The following is a 20,205-nucleotide window of genomic DNA, read 5'->3' as shown; positions in this document are numbered from 1 at the left end:
CCAGTCCAAATCCTTCACTATTAAGTTCTATCAATGCCACCTCTTAATAACATCTGGTAAATATGTCCATGTTGAAAAAATTTTTAAAAATCTTTTAAATCTATCCCCTGGTATTTCTCTAGTACACATCTCCACCCTCGTTCGCCAGGGCCTTCTAACTTCTCTTCCGTCCCTCGGCCGTGCTCCACATTGCAGTGTGAATGATTTTTCAAAGGCACAAGTCAGATCTTGTCCCTTGCCTGCTTAGGAGCCATTAGTACTCCCCTCTCATGATAAAAGCTGATACCTGGACCTGATTTCTTTTCTTCTGTATGCTGCAGCTTCTGCTTAACTACGCTGCCTTACCTGCTACCCCATATTTCCTCCTTTTATCTGCAGCCATACTTCCTTACTCTTTTTTATTTATTTATTTATTTATTTATTTATTTATTTATTTATTTATTTATTTTATTTTTAAAAAAATTTTTTTTCAATGTTTTTTATTTATTTTTGGGACAGAGAGAGACAGAGCATGAACGGGGGAGGGGCAGAGAGAGAGAGAGGGAGACACAGAATCGGAAACAGGCTCCAGGCTCCGAGCCATCAGCCCAGAGCCTGACGCGGGGCTCGAACTCACGGGCCGCGAGATCGTGACCTGGCTGAAGTCGGACGCTTAACCGACTGCGCCACCCAGGCGCCCCGATTATTATTTATTTTTGAGAGAGAAAGAGACAGAGCATGAGCGGGGAAGGGGCAGAGAGAGAGGGAGACACAGAATCCGGAGCAGGCTCCAGGCTCTGAGCTGTCAGCACAGATCCCGATGTGGGGCTCAAACTCACAAGCTGTGAGATCATGACCTGAGCCAAAGTCCAACGCCCAACCGATTGAGCCACCCAGGTGCCCCTCCTTACTCTTTTGTTAAATGTTTATTAATTTATTTTGAGAGAGAGGGAGAGAGTGTGTGAGAACAGGGGAGTGACAGAGAGAGAGAGAGAATCCCAAGCACGCTCCACACTGTGAGTGCAGAGCCCGACACCGGGCTCTATCTCATGAACTGCAAGATCATGACCTGAGCTGAAATCAAGAGTTGGATGCTTAACCGATGGAGCCATCCAGGTGCCCTACCTCCTTGCTCTTTCTAATTCTGCACACACATCACTCTTTATGTTTTGGAGTACCACCTCCCCTTGCTTTTCCTCTCTCCCGCCCCCCAGAGCCCTCTATCAATTCTCCCGATCATTGTTTCTTCTGAGGTGTCTTCTTAAACCTTCTCTAAGTCCAGGTGAAGTGACCCTTCTGTGTTTCCTGCAGCATCTCTGCTTTGGTCTGTGGCTCAGCCACCTCCCCCCCTCACTTAACTACTTTAATTCTTGAAAACCTGTATTCCCTAAAAGCTTTACCTCTTAGCAAAAACCATTTCCTTGATTTTGATGGGAAAAAATAATCATGACGTATTCCATCCCAATCCAAGGTAGCCACGGTTTTCATGGGTGGAAAAAAAAGTCAACTGAGCGATAAAAACAAATTTGTTTTAAAAAAAAATTGTACAGGTGATAAACAGTATTTTGAAAGTAAATAAGTACAGGATGTTCTTAAATACAGTGCAGTGAGTTTACTGTGCTCAACCAAGGAAGAGAAGACTTGAGGCTGGTGGCTGGAGGAGGAGGACCATGAGGAAGTCCTCCTCTCGAGACAGTGGAGAAACAGGAAGTTGACTTTCAGACAATGAGTCTTTTTAAGGCTCACAGTGGTCTTCACTTACATTGCACTTAAAAGCTTACAGTACAGAAAAACACTTCATGGCAAAATAAAGGCTAAACCTGGGAGTGCTCCCCAACTCGCAGAAATGGTGCTCACGGCGCAGAGAGATTAGCAGAAAATGCTCACCGATCTCCCACTCACATGGCATCTGCACACAGAGCACAGTGTTTTGGGTTCATCCAAACACAGCGGGCCATTCCAATTCTCCTGTACGATACTTTCCGACTAAACACTGTGGGGTCATGTAAACTGGTGGGTGTGTCTTTGCCCGAAGCTGTAATATCGAAGTACTCCTTTTTTGCTTCTAATTGAAAGAGTTCTGACGCTGAATAAGAAGCCATCCAAAAAGTGAAATAACCACAGGAGCCCTTGTGGCAAAAATGTTAGTCGTTCTGTTAGGTGAGTCTGTGTTTGGGTGGCTTCTTAGTTGTCCCTTCCCTCACGCGACCATGAACCTCAGGGAGACAGACGTCCTATCTGTCTGTGGCTGAGTTCCCAGCACAGCCTGATGTAATATTTGTTGAATAAAAGATGGGTTCCTCTGCTTTGAACTCTGAATATATTTCACACGCTCATTGCACTTAATGATACTTTGTTCCAAAGCCAATTATGATTGTGCCCTCTTTTCTCAATTAGGCTGCAGAATCCTTTAGTTCAGAATGATGCCTGATGCCTGCCTCATCTTCCTTATCTTTGTACCCCTTGTAGGTTCTTGCCCAAAGTAGATTCCCTATGTATGAAATTCTTTGATTGGATGAATGTCTCGTGGAAAAGGTAGGGTTCTTTGAGAAGTCTGTGTAGAAAATGGTATTAGCTGCTTAGGTAAATTATTCAAATATTCAGAATGAAGAAAACTTTTATGGGAGATTTACAATTTGATGTGATTAAGGTCAGGGTAGCTCAGTGGGCTGGGAAAAAGAAGAAGTGTATGTTTGACTTCCGTAGTTGAAATTGTGCTGAATTAATCTTGATAGCATTCAAAAATTTTTCGGTAAACCTGTTTTGTTTTTTCTTTTGCTTAGTTACTGCAGAAGATCCACTTTTTAAAATCAACAGTTGAGAAATAGCGTGTTATGGAAGAGATTATTTGCAAATAAAGACCAATCTTTTATTTTTCAAGAAGGAAATTGTTTTTAAAAAAGGAAACCAACTTAAAGACTTTTCTGTTTTGAAAACCTATCCGGGTCCCAAGTGGAGGTTTTGTTCACAGATTAATCACAGTTATTCCCTGAACCTGAAAGAGAACTATAAGAAAATTTGATATAGGACTCTGGGGAGGGGGATGATTCAGGGAGACAGCTTTGATCATCCTTAGGAAAGCAAAGGCATTGCTTCAAAAACAAAAGAATCAAATCGAGAAATTCAGGAAAGACTTTTCCCAAAGGATTATTCTGGCAGCATGTTGAAAAGAGGTTATAAAAGCATTAAGTTCACAACCTGAACAATAAGTTAAGTAAATGTTAGGGAAGTATTTCCTTTCTTATTCTAAGACCAGGCATACCTTTAGCTTGCTTTTGCCAACAGAAATGCTGGTAATCCTGGGCCTGGCCTAAAAGTAGTTTGCTATACAAGACAGATTGCCTTCTGTGTAGATGTGAAGGAGAGGCTTAAAGAAAGCTTTGTAAGTTAGGAGATACCAGTCATTCTTTGGGAACATCAAGCTAAGACTCCAGGAACAGCACTCATCCCATGCAAAAGTGGAGGGTCCTCCAACGATTTTTATAGCATGAACGAAAAGGTTGTCCCGATTTGTAGGTTTAATGGTGGCACTCCGCCTAGCTGTTCTTTTTTTTTTTTTTGTAGCTTATAGTCTTTTCCTTGGAGAGATTGTCCTACCAGGTGCTTTCTTGGGAGGATCTTCCCAGACACTTAATCAGCCACTCAGAACTGCCGTGAAAATAATAGAATTACATTGGCCGTAACTGAAGTTATGATCAGGGTAGAAGAACTTCCTCATGGTCATGTTAATTTCTTCTGGGACCAGTGAGTTGGATAAGTCTCAAGAGTTCAGATTTTCACATAGGGAATTGATCATGTCTTTGTTAAAGCCCTATAGTAAGGCAAGAACAAATCCAGTTTAAAATCCAGTGCCTTGGGTGCCCCAAGTGTTTTGAGCATCTGGTCTGGGCTCATGTCATGATCCCAGGATCGTGGGATTGAGCCCCGTGTTGGGCTCGGTGCTTAGCATGGACCTTGCTTGGGATTCTCTGTCTCTCTCCCCTTCTGTCCCTTTTCCCTGCTTGCATTCTCTCTCTCTCTCTCTCTCTCTCTCTCTCTCTCTCTTAAAAAAAAAATCCCATGCCTTGAATTATTTCACTGCCTCTAGTAGTTTAGGGAAGTAGAGGTGTTTAAATGCTTTTTGGACAAGAAAAGCAGTAGGGAAGGGAGAACAAAGCTTTGAAATGAATGGTAATTTACTATTTTTAATGCCAGCAAATATTGCCAAAAAACGTCTGTCAGCAGTTTTCACACACAAATTTATTTTTAGAGAAATGCATGTTACAAATTAAAATCACCCAGTATAACAACAGTGACCCGTATCCTATTTTACAATAAATTTTGGGTAAAAAGCAGAGATTTTTGTGTCCGTGGTGTTTTTTGTAATTAAAAGTTCAGAGATTAACAAGGTTGATGAATGTGGCCTGCAGCATCCATTCCTTTTATTTTATTTTTTTGTAGTTTTATGTGTATTTAGAATATTATTTTTTAAAGTCTCTCATAAGATTAGGCAGTAAATGTTGCTCTATGCCTTCACAGATATTTTAATGAATTGCTCAAATTCATATGTTACATCCAAGCTTTGTTCACCGCAGAGTAGGGATGTAAATCATACTCTGGTGACTGGGAGTCTACCCCCCTACTGTGTTGATGGTGCTTACTGGGGGATAGAGTTATGCATTATTGCCATTTGGGGGAAAACTACTTGCCAGTATATAAGTTAGGAGTATTAAAAATGTTTATACTCCTTGACTCAGTAATTCCACTTTAAAAAATCTATCCTAAGGACATAAGTAGAAGAGTGATTAATGATTTACGGACGAAGATTCATGACAGCATTATCTGTAATAGCAAGGAAACACACATGTGTGCCCACACATCAAAAATGTACCTGGGGTACCTGGGTGGCCCAGTCGGTTAAGCATCTGACTTCGGCTCAGGTCATGATCTTACATGGGTTCAAGCCTGGCGCTGGGCTCTGTGCTGACAGCTCGGAGCCTGGAGCCTGCTTCGGATTCTGTGTCTCCCTCTCTCTCTGCCTCTCCCCTACTCATGCTCTGTCTCTCTCTCTCAAAAATAAACAAACATTAAAAAAAATAAATAAAAAGTAGAAAATGTACCTAATTATCCAGAAGAGAGTGACTAAAGTATGTCTGTTCAATAAAGTTATCAATCACTGTTATAAATTGTGTTTATGAATTATTTAATAAGTAAAAATGATCATTAGATGAAAAATGGATAAAGCAGGTTTAAAACTGTATTGCACACGTTATGACCACAATTATGTACATAAACACATATACGAAAAGGATTAGAAGGAAATGCATCAAAATATTGATGTGTTATCTTAAGGTGGTAGAATTGTGTTGACTTGTTTTGGTTTATCATTTATGCATTTCCCAGATTTTCTGTTATGAATGTGTAGGGTTTTTTGGGTTTTTTTGTTTTTTTTTGTTTTGGTCAATGAGCATTTGTAGAAACTTTCTGTTAACAATTTTCTACTTTGTGAAAGTAGCATGTTCAATGGAGAATATGTGAAGAAAACTTGAATATTTTGTTTAAAAATATCGTCTGGCATTATGTTAACCACATTGGGTACTTTAAAAAATTTTTAAATGAGAAAAACACTGAAGCTGAAAACATGACAGTATGATTTAAATCAGAATTCTGTTTTTAATTTTTTAAAGTTTATTTATTTATTTATTTATTTATTTATTTATTTATTATTTAGAGAGCATGAGCGGGGGAAGGGCAGAGAGAGTCAGAGAGAGAGAATCCCAAGCAGGCTCCGTGCTGTCATCACAGACCCTGACATGGAGCTCCAACTCATGAACCTTGAGATCATGACCTGAGCCGAAACCACGAGTTGGACGCTTAACCGACTGAGCCATCCAGGCACCCCTGTTTTTAATGTTTGCATGAGAATATTTGAATGTTATACATGCTAGAACAAGAGGTCAGACAGGCTTTGGCAAGTGATGTGGCAAAAATGATGTGTGGAGGACTGGGCTGTTGTGATCCTACCATGGACCTTTTCTCTGTTGCCCACTGTTTCCAGATCAGAAGAGAGGGTAAGAGGAGGATAGGATAAGTATTTCTGTGCAGAGGAAATTAAAGCTGTTGTCTCTTGCCCAGGTAAATTTCTGTAGGTAGGAAAAGTGACATATGTGTCAACGGCCATAGTTGTTTTCCAGTACCTTCTTAGTTCAAAAAGTATAAGACCAATATTAAACGTTTTCTTTTTTTTTAAACAAAGATAGAACTTTTGAAAGTGGCATAGCATTGAGCAGTTTTCCAGTAGTGCTAATGGATATATTCTGTTTTATACATCATCTCACCCTCTTTGTGGGTGAGATTGGACCTACATTACTCTTGGTGGCTGTTAAATGTAATTTTAAGGTACCTGACTCCTATAGCAATGGAATCCAGGTCCGGGTCCTCATTACCATGGTTCTCTAACAGATGGAGCAAGCTTTCTCCTTGGATAAATGTAAACCAAGTCAGCAAATATTTACGTTATGGTCCTAAGTTCTTTCCAACCTCCAAAGTCAACTGGCAGCATGTTGCGAGTAACCTAATAGAAAGATAGAATTAAAAAAGGATGGTCCTGTGGGATAACTATTTAGGTAGTAATGAACTGTGAAGATTTAAAGGACAGCTGTAAAATAACTCAGCAGATCGTGTGCTAGGGTTAAAGTTGACTCTGGAATTTGTTTCACCGCTTTTTAATAAATAAATAGTTGAGGAAAGATTTGGCAAAAGGAAGAACACCCCTCCTTGTCCTCATTCTTTCAGGACAGCGTCTCCTGTTAACAAGTTGTTTGAATGTTTACTTTGCCTTGACTGCTCACCAGTGGTGTGTCAGTCCTTGCCCTTGAACCAAGTGAGAATTCAAATAAACCGAAAAAAGCTTTCACACAGCTGGCCCCTTCCGTCAATGAGTGGTACCAAAATATCCTCTCCCACTTTTTAAAAGAGGTCAGCAAGAAAAAACGTACAAGGCAATCCATGAACTGATAGTCTGTGATGTAGATACACTTAAGTTTGCAACCTGTAGATTTGGGATTGCATGCCATAGAGAAGTGAGCAGATCCCTAGAGATATTATTTGCTTTCTTTTTTATTTTTTTAAATTTTTTGTGACACTTTGATTTGTTTAAAGTCATACTCAAGGTGCCTTTGTATTTCTACCCAGTGTTACCAATGGTTAGAATTAACCTTTGCAGGGGCGCCTGGGTGGCGCAGTCGGTTAAGCGTCCGACTTCAGCCAGGTCACCATCTCGCGGTCCGGGAGTTCGAGCCCCGCGTCAGGCTCTGGGCTGATGGCTCAGAGCCTGGAGCCTGTTTCCGATTCTGTGTCTCCCTCTCTCTGCCCCTCCTCCGTTCATGCTCTGTCTCTCTCTGTCCCAAAAATAAATAAACGTTGAAAAAAAAAATTAAAAAAAAAAAAAAAAGAACCTTTGCAGGAGTGAATATGCACACAAAATTCACAGTTCTAAAATGTCATTACTGTAGCTCTTTGGCTACATTGTTGTGTTCCATAGTCACAGAAGCTGTGTCCAGCCCTGGCCAAGTAGGAATGTCGGGGAGAATTTGCAGACAGAGTAACCGCTCTTTGGATCCCTCATCTAACAAAGTGCCTGGCCTATCTATAGTAGACACTTTATTTTTGATTTAAGAAATCATATATATGCGTGAATAAAAGGAAAAAAATACAGCTAGAATATGCGGAATTCACATGACATGAAAGTTCTCACTAAATACTCTTTAAGGTATTTCTGGGAATTGCATTATATTAAGGTATTACTTACATTAAAAAAATGTTCTGTGCCTATTTTCTGCTAGGTTTTAGAATTTACAGAGTTAAATGTGAGGCCATTCTTGCCTTCAAGGATGACAAAGTTATGTAACCAGATAAATTATAGAACACAATGATGAGTGCGATGGTAGACATATGTCCAAGGTGTAGAGGCAGCACGGAGGAGGGAGAATGGATCATATCTGGAGGGTGGCATAGACATTGTTAATTTAAGTAATTTCATTTATCGTGTTTGTTGTCCATCATTCCCACTAGAAGATGAGGTGTACATTCTTGTCTGTGTTACTTGTTCCTACTCATGTATTTTTACATTGTTCTCTCTCTAGCTTCTAGAATACTGCCTGGCATGTAATTAATAAGCATTCCTTAAGTATTTGTTGCACAGATGAATGATTTTTGATAGATATCGCTAAATTCCCTCCAGAAAGAATTTACTGATTATATTTCCACCAACAATGCATGGTAGTGATTTTTACCCTCATCCTTGCCTGCGCTGTTTTGTTTTTGTTTTTTGTTTTTTTTAGCTTTAGCTAAATATGCTATACTTTATGTTACAAAAACACAAAACCAAACCTTCCCTTGACTGTCATGTGTCTACAGCAATTCTCCTTATTTTTCTGCTGCCTGTTTTTTTTTTTTGGTATGTATGTATGTATGTATGTATGTATGTATGTATGTTAAGAGAGAGAGTGCATGCATGCATGAGCAGGGAAGGGGCAGAGAGGGAGAGAGAGAGAATCCCAAGCAGGCTCTGCACTGTCAGCACAGAGCCCGACACTTGGGGCTCAATCTCATGAACTGTGAGATCATGACCTGAGTGGAAATCAAGTCAGATGGTTAACTAACTGAGCCACCCAGCACCCCTCTGCTGGCCTTTTATAGCAAGGTCCTTGAAGGAGTTTTCTGTGCTTTTTTCGTTTCCTCCCTTCCCGTTCTGTCCTGAACCCACCATCAGATGTTAGTCTCCCCACCATTGAAACCACTCTTGTCTGTATCACCTGTGCCCCAACGTGTCTTCAAGATGGTGTCTCACTTTTCAGCAGTGTTTGCAACATGCCCTTCTTCTAGAAATATTTTCCATTTTTCTCCATGGACACAACATTCTCCTGGATTTCTTCCTATTTCATTGGCTACTTTTCTTAGTCTCCCTTGCTGCTTCCTTGTCTATTTGGTTTCTAAAGGTTGAAGTATTCCAAGGCTGCTGCCTGGGCTCTCCTCTCCTCTGTCATACTTTCCTTAGAGCTCATCTAGCACTAAGGCTCTAATAGTTCTGGCATCTGTATTTCCAGCTCTGACTTCTCTACACAGCTCCAGACTCCTGTCTGCAGCTGTGAACTTGACAGTAGTACTTGGATGCCTCATGGATATCTCAGACTTACCTTCCCAAAACGGAACGGCTGACTAACCTCCTCCTCAGTCTGTCTCCCCCTTTCCTGCCTTCCCCTCTTCAGTAAACAGAACTGTTCCTGATTCTGTTACACCAAATAGTAAGTTAGCCTTGACACATCTTTTGATCATACTGTATATCCAGATCTTCAGCAAATTCTGTTGGTTTTACCTTTAGAATATATTCTGAATCTCGTTACTCTTCACCACCTCCACAGTTGACTCACTGGTCTGCCCCACCGTGTGCTCACCTCCCTCCTGAGTGATTACATTACCTCCTACTTGGTTTCCCTCTTCCCTTCCTGGCTTAGTCCCATCTAGTCTCACCACAGTGGTCTTTGGATGATCTGCAGACATGCCAAGCTTGATCCCCACACGAGTCTGCCCTTAAATCTGTTTGAACAATCCATGAGTCTGAGTCCCCCATCTGAAAAAAAGGGAAGAAACCCAGTAGTACCTATCTCCTGGGGTTGTTGTCTGAAGATTTCATTAGTATACACAAAACATTGAAATGCTGTCTGGCACATACTCAGCACCATGTAAACGTTTGCTGTTATTTTGTTATTACTGTGTCTATTTTAGGACTGTCAAGGGGGTGGTGGGGCATTTTGGTGGGGTTGGGTTTTCCATCCTTGTGAAATGTGCAAACAAATGCACTAAAGGCAGTTGAACGTGTTCATTTGAGATGATTGATTCTGTACAATAAGAGACGTCCTAGTACCTTGGAAGGATGAGCAGAGCTTCCATGTTTATTTAGTGCCTGGAGATTGGTTTGTGAATCGGGGAGATACGGACCATTAAGTGCCTTGTATTTGCCGCACTCTATACAGAGCTTTCAAAATCGACAGCAGCCATCATGCTCACAACCCTGACTACTCAGATTCAAGATTTCAGCTGTTTTGGGGTGTTTAGATGATCTTTTCTTTCTCTCTTTCTTCTTCTTCTTCTTTTTTTTTTTTTCCTGGATGTCTTTTAGTGAGCCAAAGCCTGGAAGTCTGTCCTGCCTGCTTCTGTAATCTGGCGCTATGCATCCAGATCCTCGGCCCTTACAGACACTGCTGTATGTTGTTACTCTTGCGATTCTGTGTCCTTCCGTGAATTCAGGTAAGAGCTGAAGAATGGTTGTGTTTTTGTTTTTTTTCAGGTTTTAAATTTTAATCCCAGTATAGTTACCATGCAGTGTTCTATTAGTTTTCAGAATATAATATAGTGATTCAGCAGTTCTCTATATGGCTCGATGCTTGTCATCAGTCCCCAGGAATGGTCATGTCTTTTTGTTGTTGTTGTTGTTGTTTAAGTTTTTATTTATTTATTTTGAGAGGGACAGAGAGAGAACGAACAAGTGGGGGAAGGGCAGAGAGGAGAGACAGAGCCCCAATCAGGCTTCGTGTTGTCAGTGTGGGGCCTGAACTCACTGCACTGCAAAATCATGCCCCGAGCTGAGATCAAGAGTCAGACACCCAGGGTGCCTGGGTGGCTCAGTCAGTTGAACGTCCGACTTTGGCTCAGGTCACGATCTCACAGTCCGTGAGTTCGAGCCCTGCATCGGGCTCTGTGCTGACAGCTCAGAGCCTAAAGCCTGCTTTGGATTCTGTGTCTCCCTCTCTCTCTGCCCCTTCCCTGCTTGCGCTCTGTGTCTGTCTCTCCCCAAAATAAATAAACAGTAAAAAAAAAAAAGTCAGACATCCAATGACTGAGCCACCCAGGCACCCCAAGTATGGTCATGTCTTAACTGAAGCTTTTCCTCATCTTAATCCTAATCCTATACAAAACAGACTTCAGCTTCAAATCTTTGCTGATAATAATGATTTCCAAAGACGTTTCTAAGATTTGTTTGACCCAGCCAAATGACTTAAAAACTGATTAATTCAGCAATTTAAGGATATCTTAGTAGTGCTTCTGGGCACTGGCAGGCCTTCCCATCATTGTCCTTATAAATTCATTCCTCTTGTTGCCTTAAAAACAAATATTGTCCTAGCCTGCTCTTTTCCGTAAGAGGATATGTTACAAATGTCTGATTTTGGAGATTATAACAGGAATAAAATGCTGACTACATACGACCGAAGAAATTTTAGAATCAGCACATATCAGTGCTCGTCTTGGAGCAAGAGAACTTGGTTCAAATCCCAGATCTGCCACTTTCTCGCCTGAGCTTGTCTGAGATTCTCTCTGCTTCTGGGTCACTGAAAAGCTTAAAAGTGTTTAATGTTAAATGTGTTTATAAGCCCCAAGCCCACATGCATCTCTAGTAATTTTAGGTCTGTGGAGAGATTTCTTTGTAAGTATATAGAAATGCGAGTGATGTTTATTCATTAAGTAATATTTGTTGTCTCTGTTAAGAATACTGTATAACTATATTGGATTTGTAAGCAAAAATCTTGGCTCGCTGGTTTTATTTCTGTTTTTGTTTTGCTAAACAACCACCTCAGATTTTAGTCAAGAGAGGCACTTCCCTTAATCTTCATATCTAATTAAATATCCTGCGAAAGTAGAGTCAGGAATTTATTGGTCTTTTTTTTTTTTTTGGAAATACTTTATTCCCCCAGATTAACAGTATTCTTGTCCCCCTCACTCTTTTGGGGGGTGGAGGGGGATTTGTTTTGATATGTTAGTATAAGAACTCACCCTTTCCCCCAAGTTGCTGAGGAAAAGGTCTAACAAATGAAACTATTCTAAACACCAAATAAAAGTATTAAGATCGATGCTCCAAAAAAGGGTAGACTGTATTTCAGCCTGGCTTCCTAATGTTCTACTTCTGCTTTCCTAGAAGTTGAATGTTATTTTCTATTAAAGTTGAATGTTATTTTCTATTTTCTATTCTTTCTTTCTAGGAAAGAAGACCGTAGCCACTATTTATACAATAATTTACTCTTTAAAATCAAGTCCTTAGTAATGTAGGAGAGAATTCTTTTTACTTTGCAAGTTATCTTCAGTTTTTCATATATATTTTTTAAAATTATTTTTGAGAGAGAGAGAGTGTGAGCAGGGGAGGGGCAGAGAAAGAGGGAGACACAGAATCCGAAACAGGCTCCAGGCTCTGAGCTGTCGGCACAGAGCCCGATGCGGGGCTTGAACTCGTGAACCGCGAGATCATGACCTGAGCCAGAGTTGGACACTTAACTGACTGAGCCGCCCAGGAGCCCCTCAGATTCTTGACTTCCATTTCTCAGAAGCTACTTCATACACAGAGCAGTTTGCTTTTTCTCACTTAAAGAATTGGTATTTTGTCGGATTTACATCATAAGGTTTTTCATCTATTCTACCCTGGTCCTTAAGTCTTAGCTTCACGCGTTGCCCTTTTTTACTTCCAAAAATAGTCATATCAGAATGTTCCTAGAACTTGTACAAGCATTAAGAACTGTATGTTCTTATGGTATGGATAAAATACGGAATTGCCTCTGGTTCCATAGATTCAGATGAAATGTCTTCAATGTACTCTTCTCTCTCTCCCCTTACCTCCTTTCTCTCCTATTTTCCCCACCCCTTTGCACGTGGGGAACGTTTCCTGGTAGACTTGGCACCGTCTTTTATTTCTGAGCCACTGTCCGCTGTCCAGAGACTTGGTGGACCCGTAGTACTCCATTGTTCTGCTAAGCCTGTGACCGCTCATATCTCATGGTTGCATAATGGAAAAAGACTGGATAGAAACATGGAACAGATTAAGATGCATCAGGGGACTTTGACTATTCTGTCCCTTAATCCCTCCCTTTCGGGTTCCTACCAGTGCGTTGCCAACAATAGCATCGGGGCAATTGTGAGCAGCCCTGCAACAGTATCTACTGCTGGTGAGTTTAATTTTATCCCTCAGATTTATGCTTTTTCCTAGAAACTAGAATGCTGGTACTTACATGTGTGAATAGAGGGAAGAGCGTGGGCTTTGGAGTAAACATATAGCATCCTCATCTCAGCCTTGACTCTCACTGTTGAGCTGGGGGAAATGCACTTGAACCTCCGTGAGCTTGGCCTCCTGTCTTCCTGTGTAACAGGGGCATGGAAGTAACTCTTACATGGTTAGGAGGGTTTTCTAATGCAAATTCTGAATTTCTTTGCGAATATTTAGAAGTCCTTTAATAGCAGCAGCAACTAAAAAGCTGTTGTCAACTTTGACACTCAGTTGTTTCATGCAGTCCCATATCTCGCTCACATCTAATTGTTTTATTTGTCTTGATCACTGAGTGATTTTAGTTTATTTAATTGAAACCAGGCTAAAGAAGGAGGAATGAAATCACTGACTGTAGAGAAAGGAATGTCGGGTATTGAACTTATGGCAAATCTGGAATGTGGTGGTTTTCTTAGTAGGTTTGAGCCATCTGCCTTTCAAATGGTGATGGCTTCCAGTAATGGAAGATGTCTTTGTCAGGGCACCCCTATTTACAGAAGAAATCTGGATCCCCCAGGAGTAGTGAGTTTGTCGTAACTGAGAAGAGTAAATGTTTTCGTAGAGCTTTGACCCATGGACAGCTCCAGGACTTACACGGGAAGGCTGAACTCCTAGTGGCAGGCGGCTGGATGCTTTCAGCACTGCAGATCATAAAGAACCCTTCCATGCAGGCTCCATCTGTAGCGAACTCTTAGTAGTGAGAGGAATTGGGTTTGTTCCTGAAAGCCATTTAATTGCAGTGTGAGTAGCGACAAACAGCATAAAGATGTGTAGGGAAAGTGGGTGTTCATGAGGGACTGGATTGGAAAAGGATGTCTCTTGACAGAATGGGAATGACTATGCTTTAGGTTCTCCTCCATGTTTTAAGGGCCGCTTGCTTGTTTGTCTTGTAGTCTCCTGGAAGCGTTGGCTTCTGGAAAAGGGTGCCATGACTTAGCTCTAGGCCTCAACCAGGCACTTCTACTCCAGCCCCTTCCCGAGATAAAAAAAATCACGCTCCTCTGTGAACTGGGGTTAGCTGCCGCAAACGGCCGCGTTGCAAGATGTGGCTTCTAGTTCTTAAGTTTGCTTGGGGAGTGTTCACATTTGCATTGATTAATCAATTAATTTTCTACTTATTTACTTATGTATTTTAGTTCTTGGTGATTTTGGTTCACCAACAAAGCAGGTTATTACAGCGGAAGAAAAAAGTACCGGATTCATTGGCTGCAAAGTACCAGATAGTAACCCCAAGGCTGAGGTGCGCTATAAAATCCGGGGAAAGTGGCTGAAACATTCCACAGGTGAGACCTTCAACAAAAAGCCAGTGGTACCCACAGAACAAATGTCATGAAGCAACCTACTGTTGAACTCCATGTCCTAAGGACTGTGGCTACAAAAATGCATGAGATGTATTGCCTCTACTCTCAGAAGTCAGAAGAAGACCGGCATGAGTGGTTACACTGTAGAAATGATTACAATCCCAGATTCCCTCCATTCATTCAGGGTTCCACTCGGGTATTTCTTCCTCTGAGAAGACCTCCCTCATCATGGCTCTATGTAAAATACTATGCCATGCCCCATTGGTCCGTGTCCCCTTTACTTAGCTGCTTTTTAAAGTTTCCACAGCACTGTAATAGACAGATTTCTGGTTGTTTGTTTGTTATTTATCCCTTTCTTTGCGGCCCCCATTTCCTGCACTGGAATGTTGGCTGCCTGAGTGCAGGGCTTGCAGTCTGCTTTCTTGTATCACTTGTGCCTGGATCAATACAGGCACCCAGTGTGTATTTGTTGAGAAAAAAAATGAATGGGTAGACATGAGTGGACACTGGCGGATCAGTGAGTGCTATCCGGAGAGGTTTGCTCAAGGTGGGGGCTGTGGGCATTGTATCTCTTTCTACATATGCTTGTGCTTTCAGTGTGCTCAACAAATGGTCTGAGGTCAGATGTTTCTGATGGGTTCGATTTTGTTACTCTAGAACTGTTGACTCTTCCCCCCACCGCCTTGACTTCCCCTTTCTTTCATTTAATCAATTTTCTCTGATTGTTGCTGCTGTTCTGATGTCTAAATTGAAAGCACGACTGCTAGCCTTTGTTTTCATTGGGGTCTTTCCTGTAGAGGCCTAACTGCATTCCCTTCTTTCCTCAGAGAAGTACTTAATCCTTCCATCAGGGAATCTTCAGATTCTGAATGTATCTTCAGAGGACAAGGGATCATATAAGTGTGCAGCTTTTAATCCTGTCACTCATGAATTAAAAGTTGAACCCATTGGCCGAAAGCTTCTTGTCAGTCGTAAGTATTTGGGAGAATAACGGTAACCAGAAGCATTCCTCAGGAGAAGCTTCCTCAGAAGCATTCTTTAGAAAGCACTGGAGAATCAGAGTGAATTTTTCTTTCAGATCCTATTTGCTTATCATAAGAAAGTCTTATAAAAAAATTAAATACACGGGGGCGCCTGGGTGGCGCAGTCGGTTAAGCGTCCGACTTCAGCCAGGTCACGATCTCGCGGTCCGGGAGTTCGAGCCCCGCGTCAGGCTCTGGGCTGATGTCTCAGAGCCTGGAGCCTGTTTCCGATTCTGTGTCTCCCTCTCTCTCTCTGCACCTCCCCCGTTCATGCTCTGTCTCTCTCTGTCACAAAAAAAATAAATAAACGTTGAAAAAAAAAAATTAAAAAAAAAAAAAAATTAAATACACGAATGCATTATAGTATAGTACTGTACATGTGTTTAAAAGATAATGAATTTTTAATTCATTGATTAATTTTTTAAAATATTTATGTATTTATTTATTTTGAGAGAGAGGGAGAGAGTGTGACCAGGGGAGAGTCGCGGGGCAGGGGGCAGAGGATCCAAAGTGAGCTCTGTGCTAATAGCAGAGAGCCCAATGTGGGGCTTGAACTCATGAACTGTGAGATCATGACCTGAGCCAAAGTTGGATGCTGAACCGACTGAGCCACCCACGCGCCTCCCCGGCCCCTGCCCCCCACCCCCGCCGCGATAATGAATTTTTAGAAGAGAATTTTGGTCGGGATGAGAGAGTGGAAACCAGATGGAGAACTTGACCCTTTGCTCAAATAAAAAGAAATAATAGAGACAATATAACTTTATAACAGTGGTAATCAAATTGGTGGCTAACTGAATTATGAAAAATTAATAGCTGTTCTCTTTCAGCTGACAGTAGTCATAGCTGATTTTGAGATTACGGTAGCCGAACTCAGCTAGAACCAGTGGTCAAAGCACAACAAAGTGGTGGTTTCTGGACTGGTCAAAAATTCTGCATATCTAAACTGCTAATGCAGAGATAGCCCTAAGGGGCCACAAAGTGTTTTCATTTTAATTCTCCACTAAAAATGGATTAAGCTCCCATGTAAGACCTTGTGGCATAAAAAAGAATCAATGGGGAGATGAGAAAGCTTGCAGATTTGGTAAGGAAGAGATTGGAAGTGGATGTTTAATAATGACATTTTTTTGTTCCCTTCTTTTTCCAGGCCCTTCTTCCGACGATTTTCACATTCTCCACCCCACCTTTTCACAGGCACTAGCTGTGCTTTCTCATAGCCCCGTCACCCTGGAGTGTGTGGTGAGTGGGGTCCCAGTTTCTCAAGTGCACTGGCTGAAGGACGGTCAGGACGCTGTGCCGGGAAGCAACTGGCGAAGGTTGCATTCCCATCTTGCCACAGACAGCATTGACCCGGTGGACTCTGGAAACTATTCTTGTATAGTGGGAAACAAGTCTGGAGACGTAAAACATGTGACTTACATGGTTAATGTGCTTGGTAAGACGTTACTTCTTAAATTGCTTTTCGGGTCAGGCTATTTTTCTGGTCTAACTGATGTTTGAATGGAAGATCTATTTGGGAACTATAAATGACATGTCAATAACGTCTTCACATATGATGTCACAAGAAGCTTCGTTTTTTTTTTTTTTTTAAAAGGACTGCTGATTTCAGCAGTATATCTTGGTGGCACAGAACATTTCACTTGGGATGTTTATGGGAACCTCCCCCCCAACCTGGTTATGCAACGCAAAACTTGTTTTTCCTTCCTAATGTTGTGGAAGATTCTGGGCTGTGTCAGTGTGTTGGACCTAGTAGGAGTACCTAACAGTACTGACTAGAAAAGGTCACCTCAAAAAGAAATCTATTTCATTTTATTTTCCCTTAAGGAATGCTTTCACTGTATTATTTGCATTATTTCCACCCACATTGCTGTGTATACACTCTTTATCTCAAAGCTTTTCCTTCCTTTTTTTTCCAGTTCCCTGTCTCACTGTCATGTCTAGCACCAGAAAATGTTTTCCTTTATCAAAACAGATTTTCATGAAAGCCAGAAAAAAATAGGTTGTAAGAGGTTTCATAGTAAATATCGTTGCTGTAAACCTTCTGCATGTGTTTATTTGCAACATAGGTAACCCTGGAATTAAGTAAGTGTATGGCAAATGAGATTTAAAGTGCTGTGATAATCAGGTCTAAGTTAATATGCATAATCATGTAATTTGGGCATATGTTACCAATGTTGCTAAATGATTTACTTCGTCTAGGAAAAAGTGGCTTGATGGATAGTAAAGGAAGTTTTCTGCCCAGTATAACATCTAGCCTAACGGCAGAATTGACCATAAAAAGAATTTAACCTGTGAAGAAACATTCTTCTTTTGGCTCTTGTTTAGTGTGAAGTCATGGGAAACTACTTATTTCAAACAAATCACCTGAAACAAATGCTCAGGAAAGCCCAAGATGTATGTGTGTGTGTGTGTGTGTGTGTGAGAGAGAGAGAGAGAGAGAGAGAGACAGAGAGAGAGACAGAGAGAGAGACAGAGAGAGAGAGAGAGAGAGAGAGAGAGAGAGATAAGTGGGTGGGAAGATCTAGAAAAAGAGACTATGAAATATTAGTAACATATGGTTTATTTGATTAGAAGGAAGTTCAAATACATTTCTAATTTTGTCTTGATGACCATAGCAGGTAGGAGAATGTGAGTAAACAATGCAATTTGATTTCAACTAGTTATTGGTAGAGAGATTGTATGTGTCTTGTGTGATAATTTAAAAAGTACCTCTTAAGGGCTAGAGTTTAATTTATATGTTTTATTTTTAGAAAATGCTTCAATTTCTAAAGGACTACAGGACCAGACAGTCTCTCTGGGTGCCACAGTACAATTTACTTGTGAGATTCATGGGAACCCAACTCCAAACCGTACCTGGTTTCATAACGCACAACCTGTTCATCCTTCCCCACGACATCTAACTGTAGGAAACAGACTGAAAATCAGTGGTGTTACCATGGAAGATTCTGGGCTGTATCAGTGTGTAGCAGATAATGGGATTGGATTCATACAGTCTACTGGGAGACTTGAAATTGAAAAAGGTAGGCTTTTGGGTCCAGAAGTCATAGGAAGTTTGACTTTACAGATAGGCTTTTGTTTTGGTTAAAAATTAAATCATTTTCACTAGAGAACATAATTCCATTACTATAAAGGAACTATGCCTATTTTCCATGTTCCTTTCTAGTTGCAGATGGGCATTTCCATGAAGAGACAATATTATTTGATTAACTTCATTAAAAAAAATTTTTTTTAAATTATTTTTTTCAAAAGATACTATAGTTTAAAAGGCATAGGGTAAAAGTCTCTCATTTCTATTCCCTGGCCAGCCATATTGCCTTTAGAACTAACCAGTTTTATCAGTGTCTTTAATATCCTTGTGTGTATATATACAATCACACACAATGTGTCTGTGTGCACTTAATAACATCTTTTTCCGCCCGTAAATGGAGGTAGTATTCCTCAGTTTGAGTTTCTTATTTACCATATCTTTGATATCTTCCCAGATGGTTCATTAAACAGTGTTTTCATTCTTTTTCAAATGACTGCTTATTAAGGAGTTCTATAATGAATGTCCCTCTGCATAGATTTTGCACAGGTGTAAATATCAATAGAATAGATTTCTGGAAATGAATTTGCTAAATGAAAGCATCTTTGTTTGGTAATTTTGGTAGATATCACCGAGTTGCTCTGCAAAATTGTTACTGGTTTTTATTCTTACTGACCAGCAATGTGTATCTGCCTGTCTCCTCATATCCTCACCAGGGCAAGGTGTTAAATCTTTGCCCATCTGATAGTTTAAAAAAAAAAAAACCTTTTGGTCTGTATTTATATTACTATGAGTGAAGTTGGGCTTCCTATCATATGTTTATGAGTCATTTGAATTTGTTTTCCTATGTATTGACTGTTCATTGTCTTTTGTCCATTTTAAAAATTAGATTGTTGGTCATTTTTCTTGTGGATTGGTAGGAATTCTACATTAGGGATATTAATCTTTTGCCTATGAGTTATAAATATTTCAAGTGTCAAAGAATCAGTGTGATACAGACCAATTCTCTGACCTTGGTGCAATTATTTTAGAAGTTAATAGTAAAAGTCATTTTTAACTGGCATGTATTTGGAAATGTAAAATTATGCTTCTCAATAACAGAGAAAAAACTACAGTGCAATGTGAAAATGCCACAGATTGAATTGTGTGGGATGTAGTAAAAATGGAATTTACATGGGAATGTATAGTCTTAAATGCTTATAAAAGAAAACTAGTAAGACTGAAAATAAGGAAGCAGAGGAAAAGAGATACTAAAGGGCAGAAATCAATTGAATAGAAAATGAAGATAAAATGGAGAGGTTCAGTAAAGAAAAAAGTTGGTTCTTTGCAAATCTAATAAAATGGACCTACCTTTGTGGCAAAATACAAATAGGAATAAAAAGTACAAGTCTTGTAGAGATTAAAAATAATAAATAAAGGTAAAGATAAAATAAAAGATAAAGGTATATTGTGATAAACTTTATGTCAACAGTTTACAATGTCCTAGGGAATAGACAAATTCTTAGGAAAAATACGACTTACTAAAGATGACTTAAAAGAAATTAAAAAGCCTATGTAGTCCTGTACTCATGAAGGAAACTGATTAGGGGTTTAAAATCTTCCCACAGAGAAAACACCAGGCCATATAGGTTTTATCGAGAGGTCTACAAAATTTACAAGTAACAGACCATTCCAAATATTACACAAACTTTTCCAGAGAAAAGTAAAAACTGGGAACTCTCCAGTCCTTATGATTTTGATTCTAAAATTACAAAGGAATGGCATAAGAAACGCCAATGTCATTTATGAACATAGATACAAAAATCTTATGAAAATATT

At 40.2% G+C, this 20,205-nt stretch overlaps 1 protein-coding gene across 6 annotated transcripts in view; it reads left to right on the top strand.

Moving 5' to 3' along the window:
* CDON (cell adhesion associated, oncogene regulated) overlaps positions 1-20,205 on the top strand; it is a 105,650-nt gene that overhangs the window by 26,505 nt on the left and 58,940 nt on the right. For all 6 annotated transcript variants that reach the window (XM_045038508.1, XM_045038509.1, XM_006936782.5 and 3 more), the window contains exons 2-7: positions 10,139-10,266; positions 12,675-12,947; positions 14,179-14,325; positions 15,171-15,314; positions 16,510-16,797; positions 18,113-18,382. In XM_045038508.1, the coding sequence (XP_044894443.1) occupies positions 10,188-10,266; positions 12,675-12,947; positions 14,179-14,325; positions 15,171-15,314; positions 16,510-16,797; positions 18,113-18,382 (1,201 nt within the window). In that variant the 5' untranslated portion in view covers positions 10,139-10,187. The remainder of the gene's footprint in view (positions 1-10,138; positions 10,267-12,674; positions 12,948-14,178; positions 14,326-15,170; positions 15,315-16,509; positions 16,798-18,112; positions 18,383-20,205) is intronic.

Source organism: Felis catus, chromosome D1 (genome assembly GCF_018350175.1).
Source record: "Felis catus isolate Fca126 chromosome D1, F.catus_Fca126_mat1.0, whole genome shotgun sequence".
NCBI classification, from domain to species: Eukaryota; Metazoa; Chordata; class Mammalia; order Carnivora; family Felidae; genus Felis; species Felis catus.
This window is presented reverse-complemented; position numbering and strand designations above follow the sequence as displayed.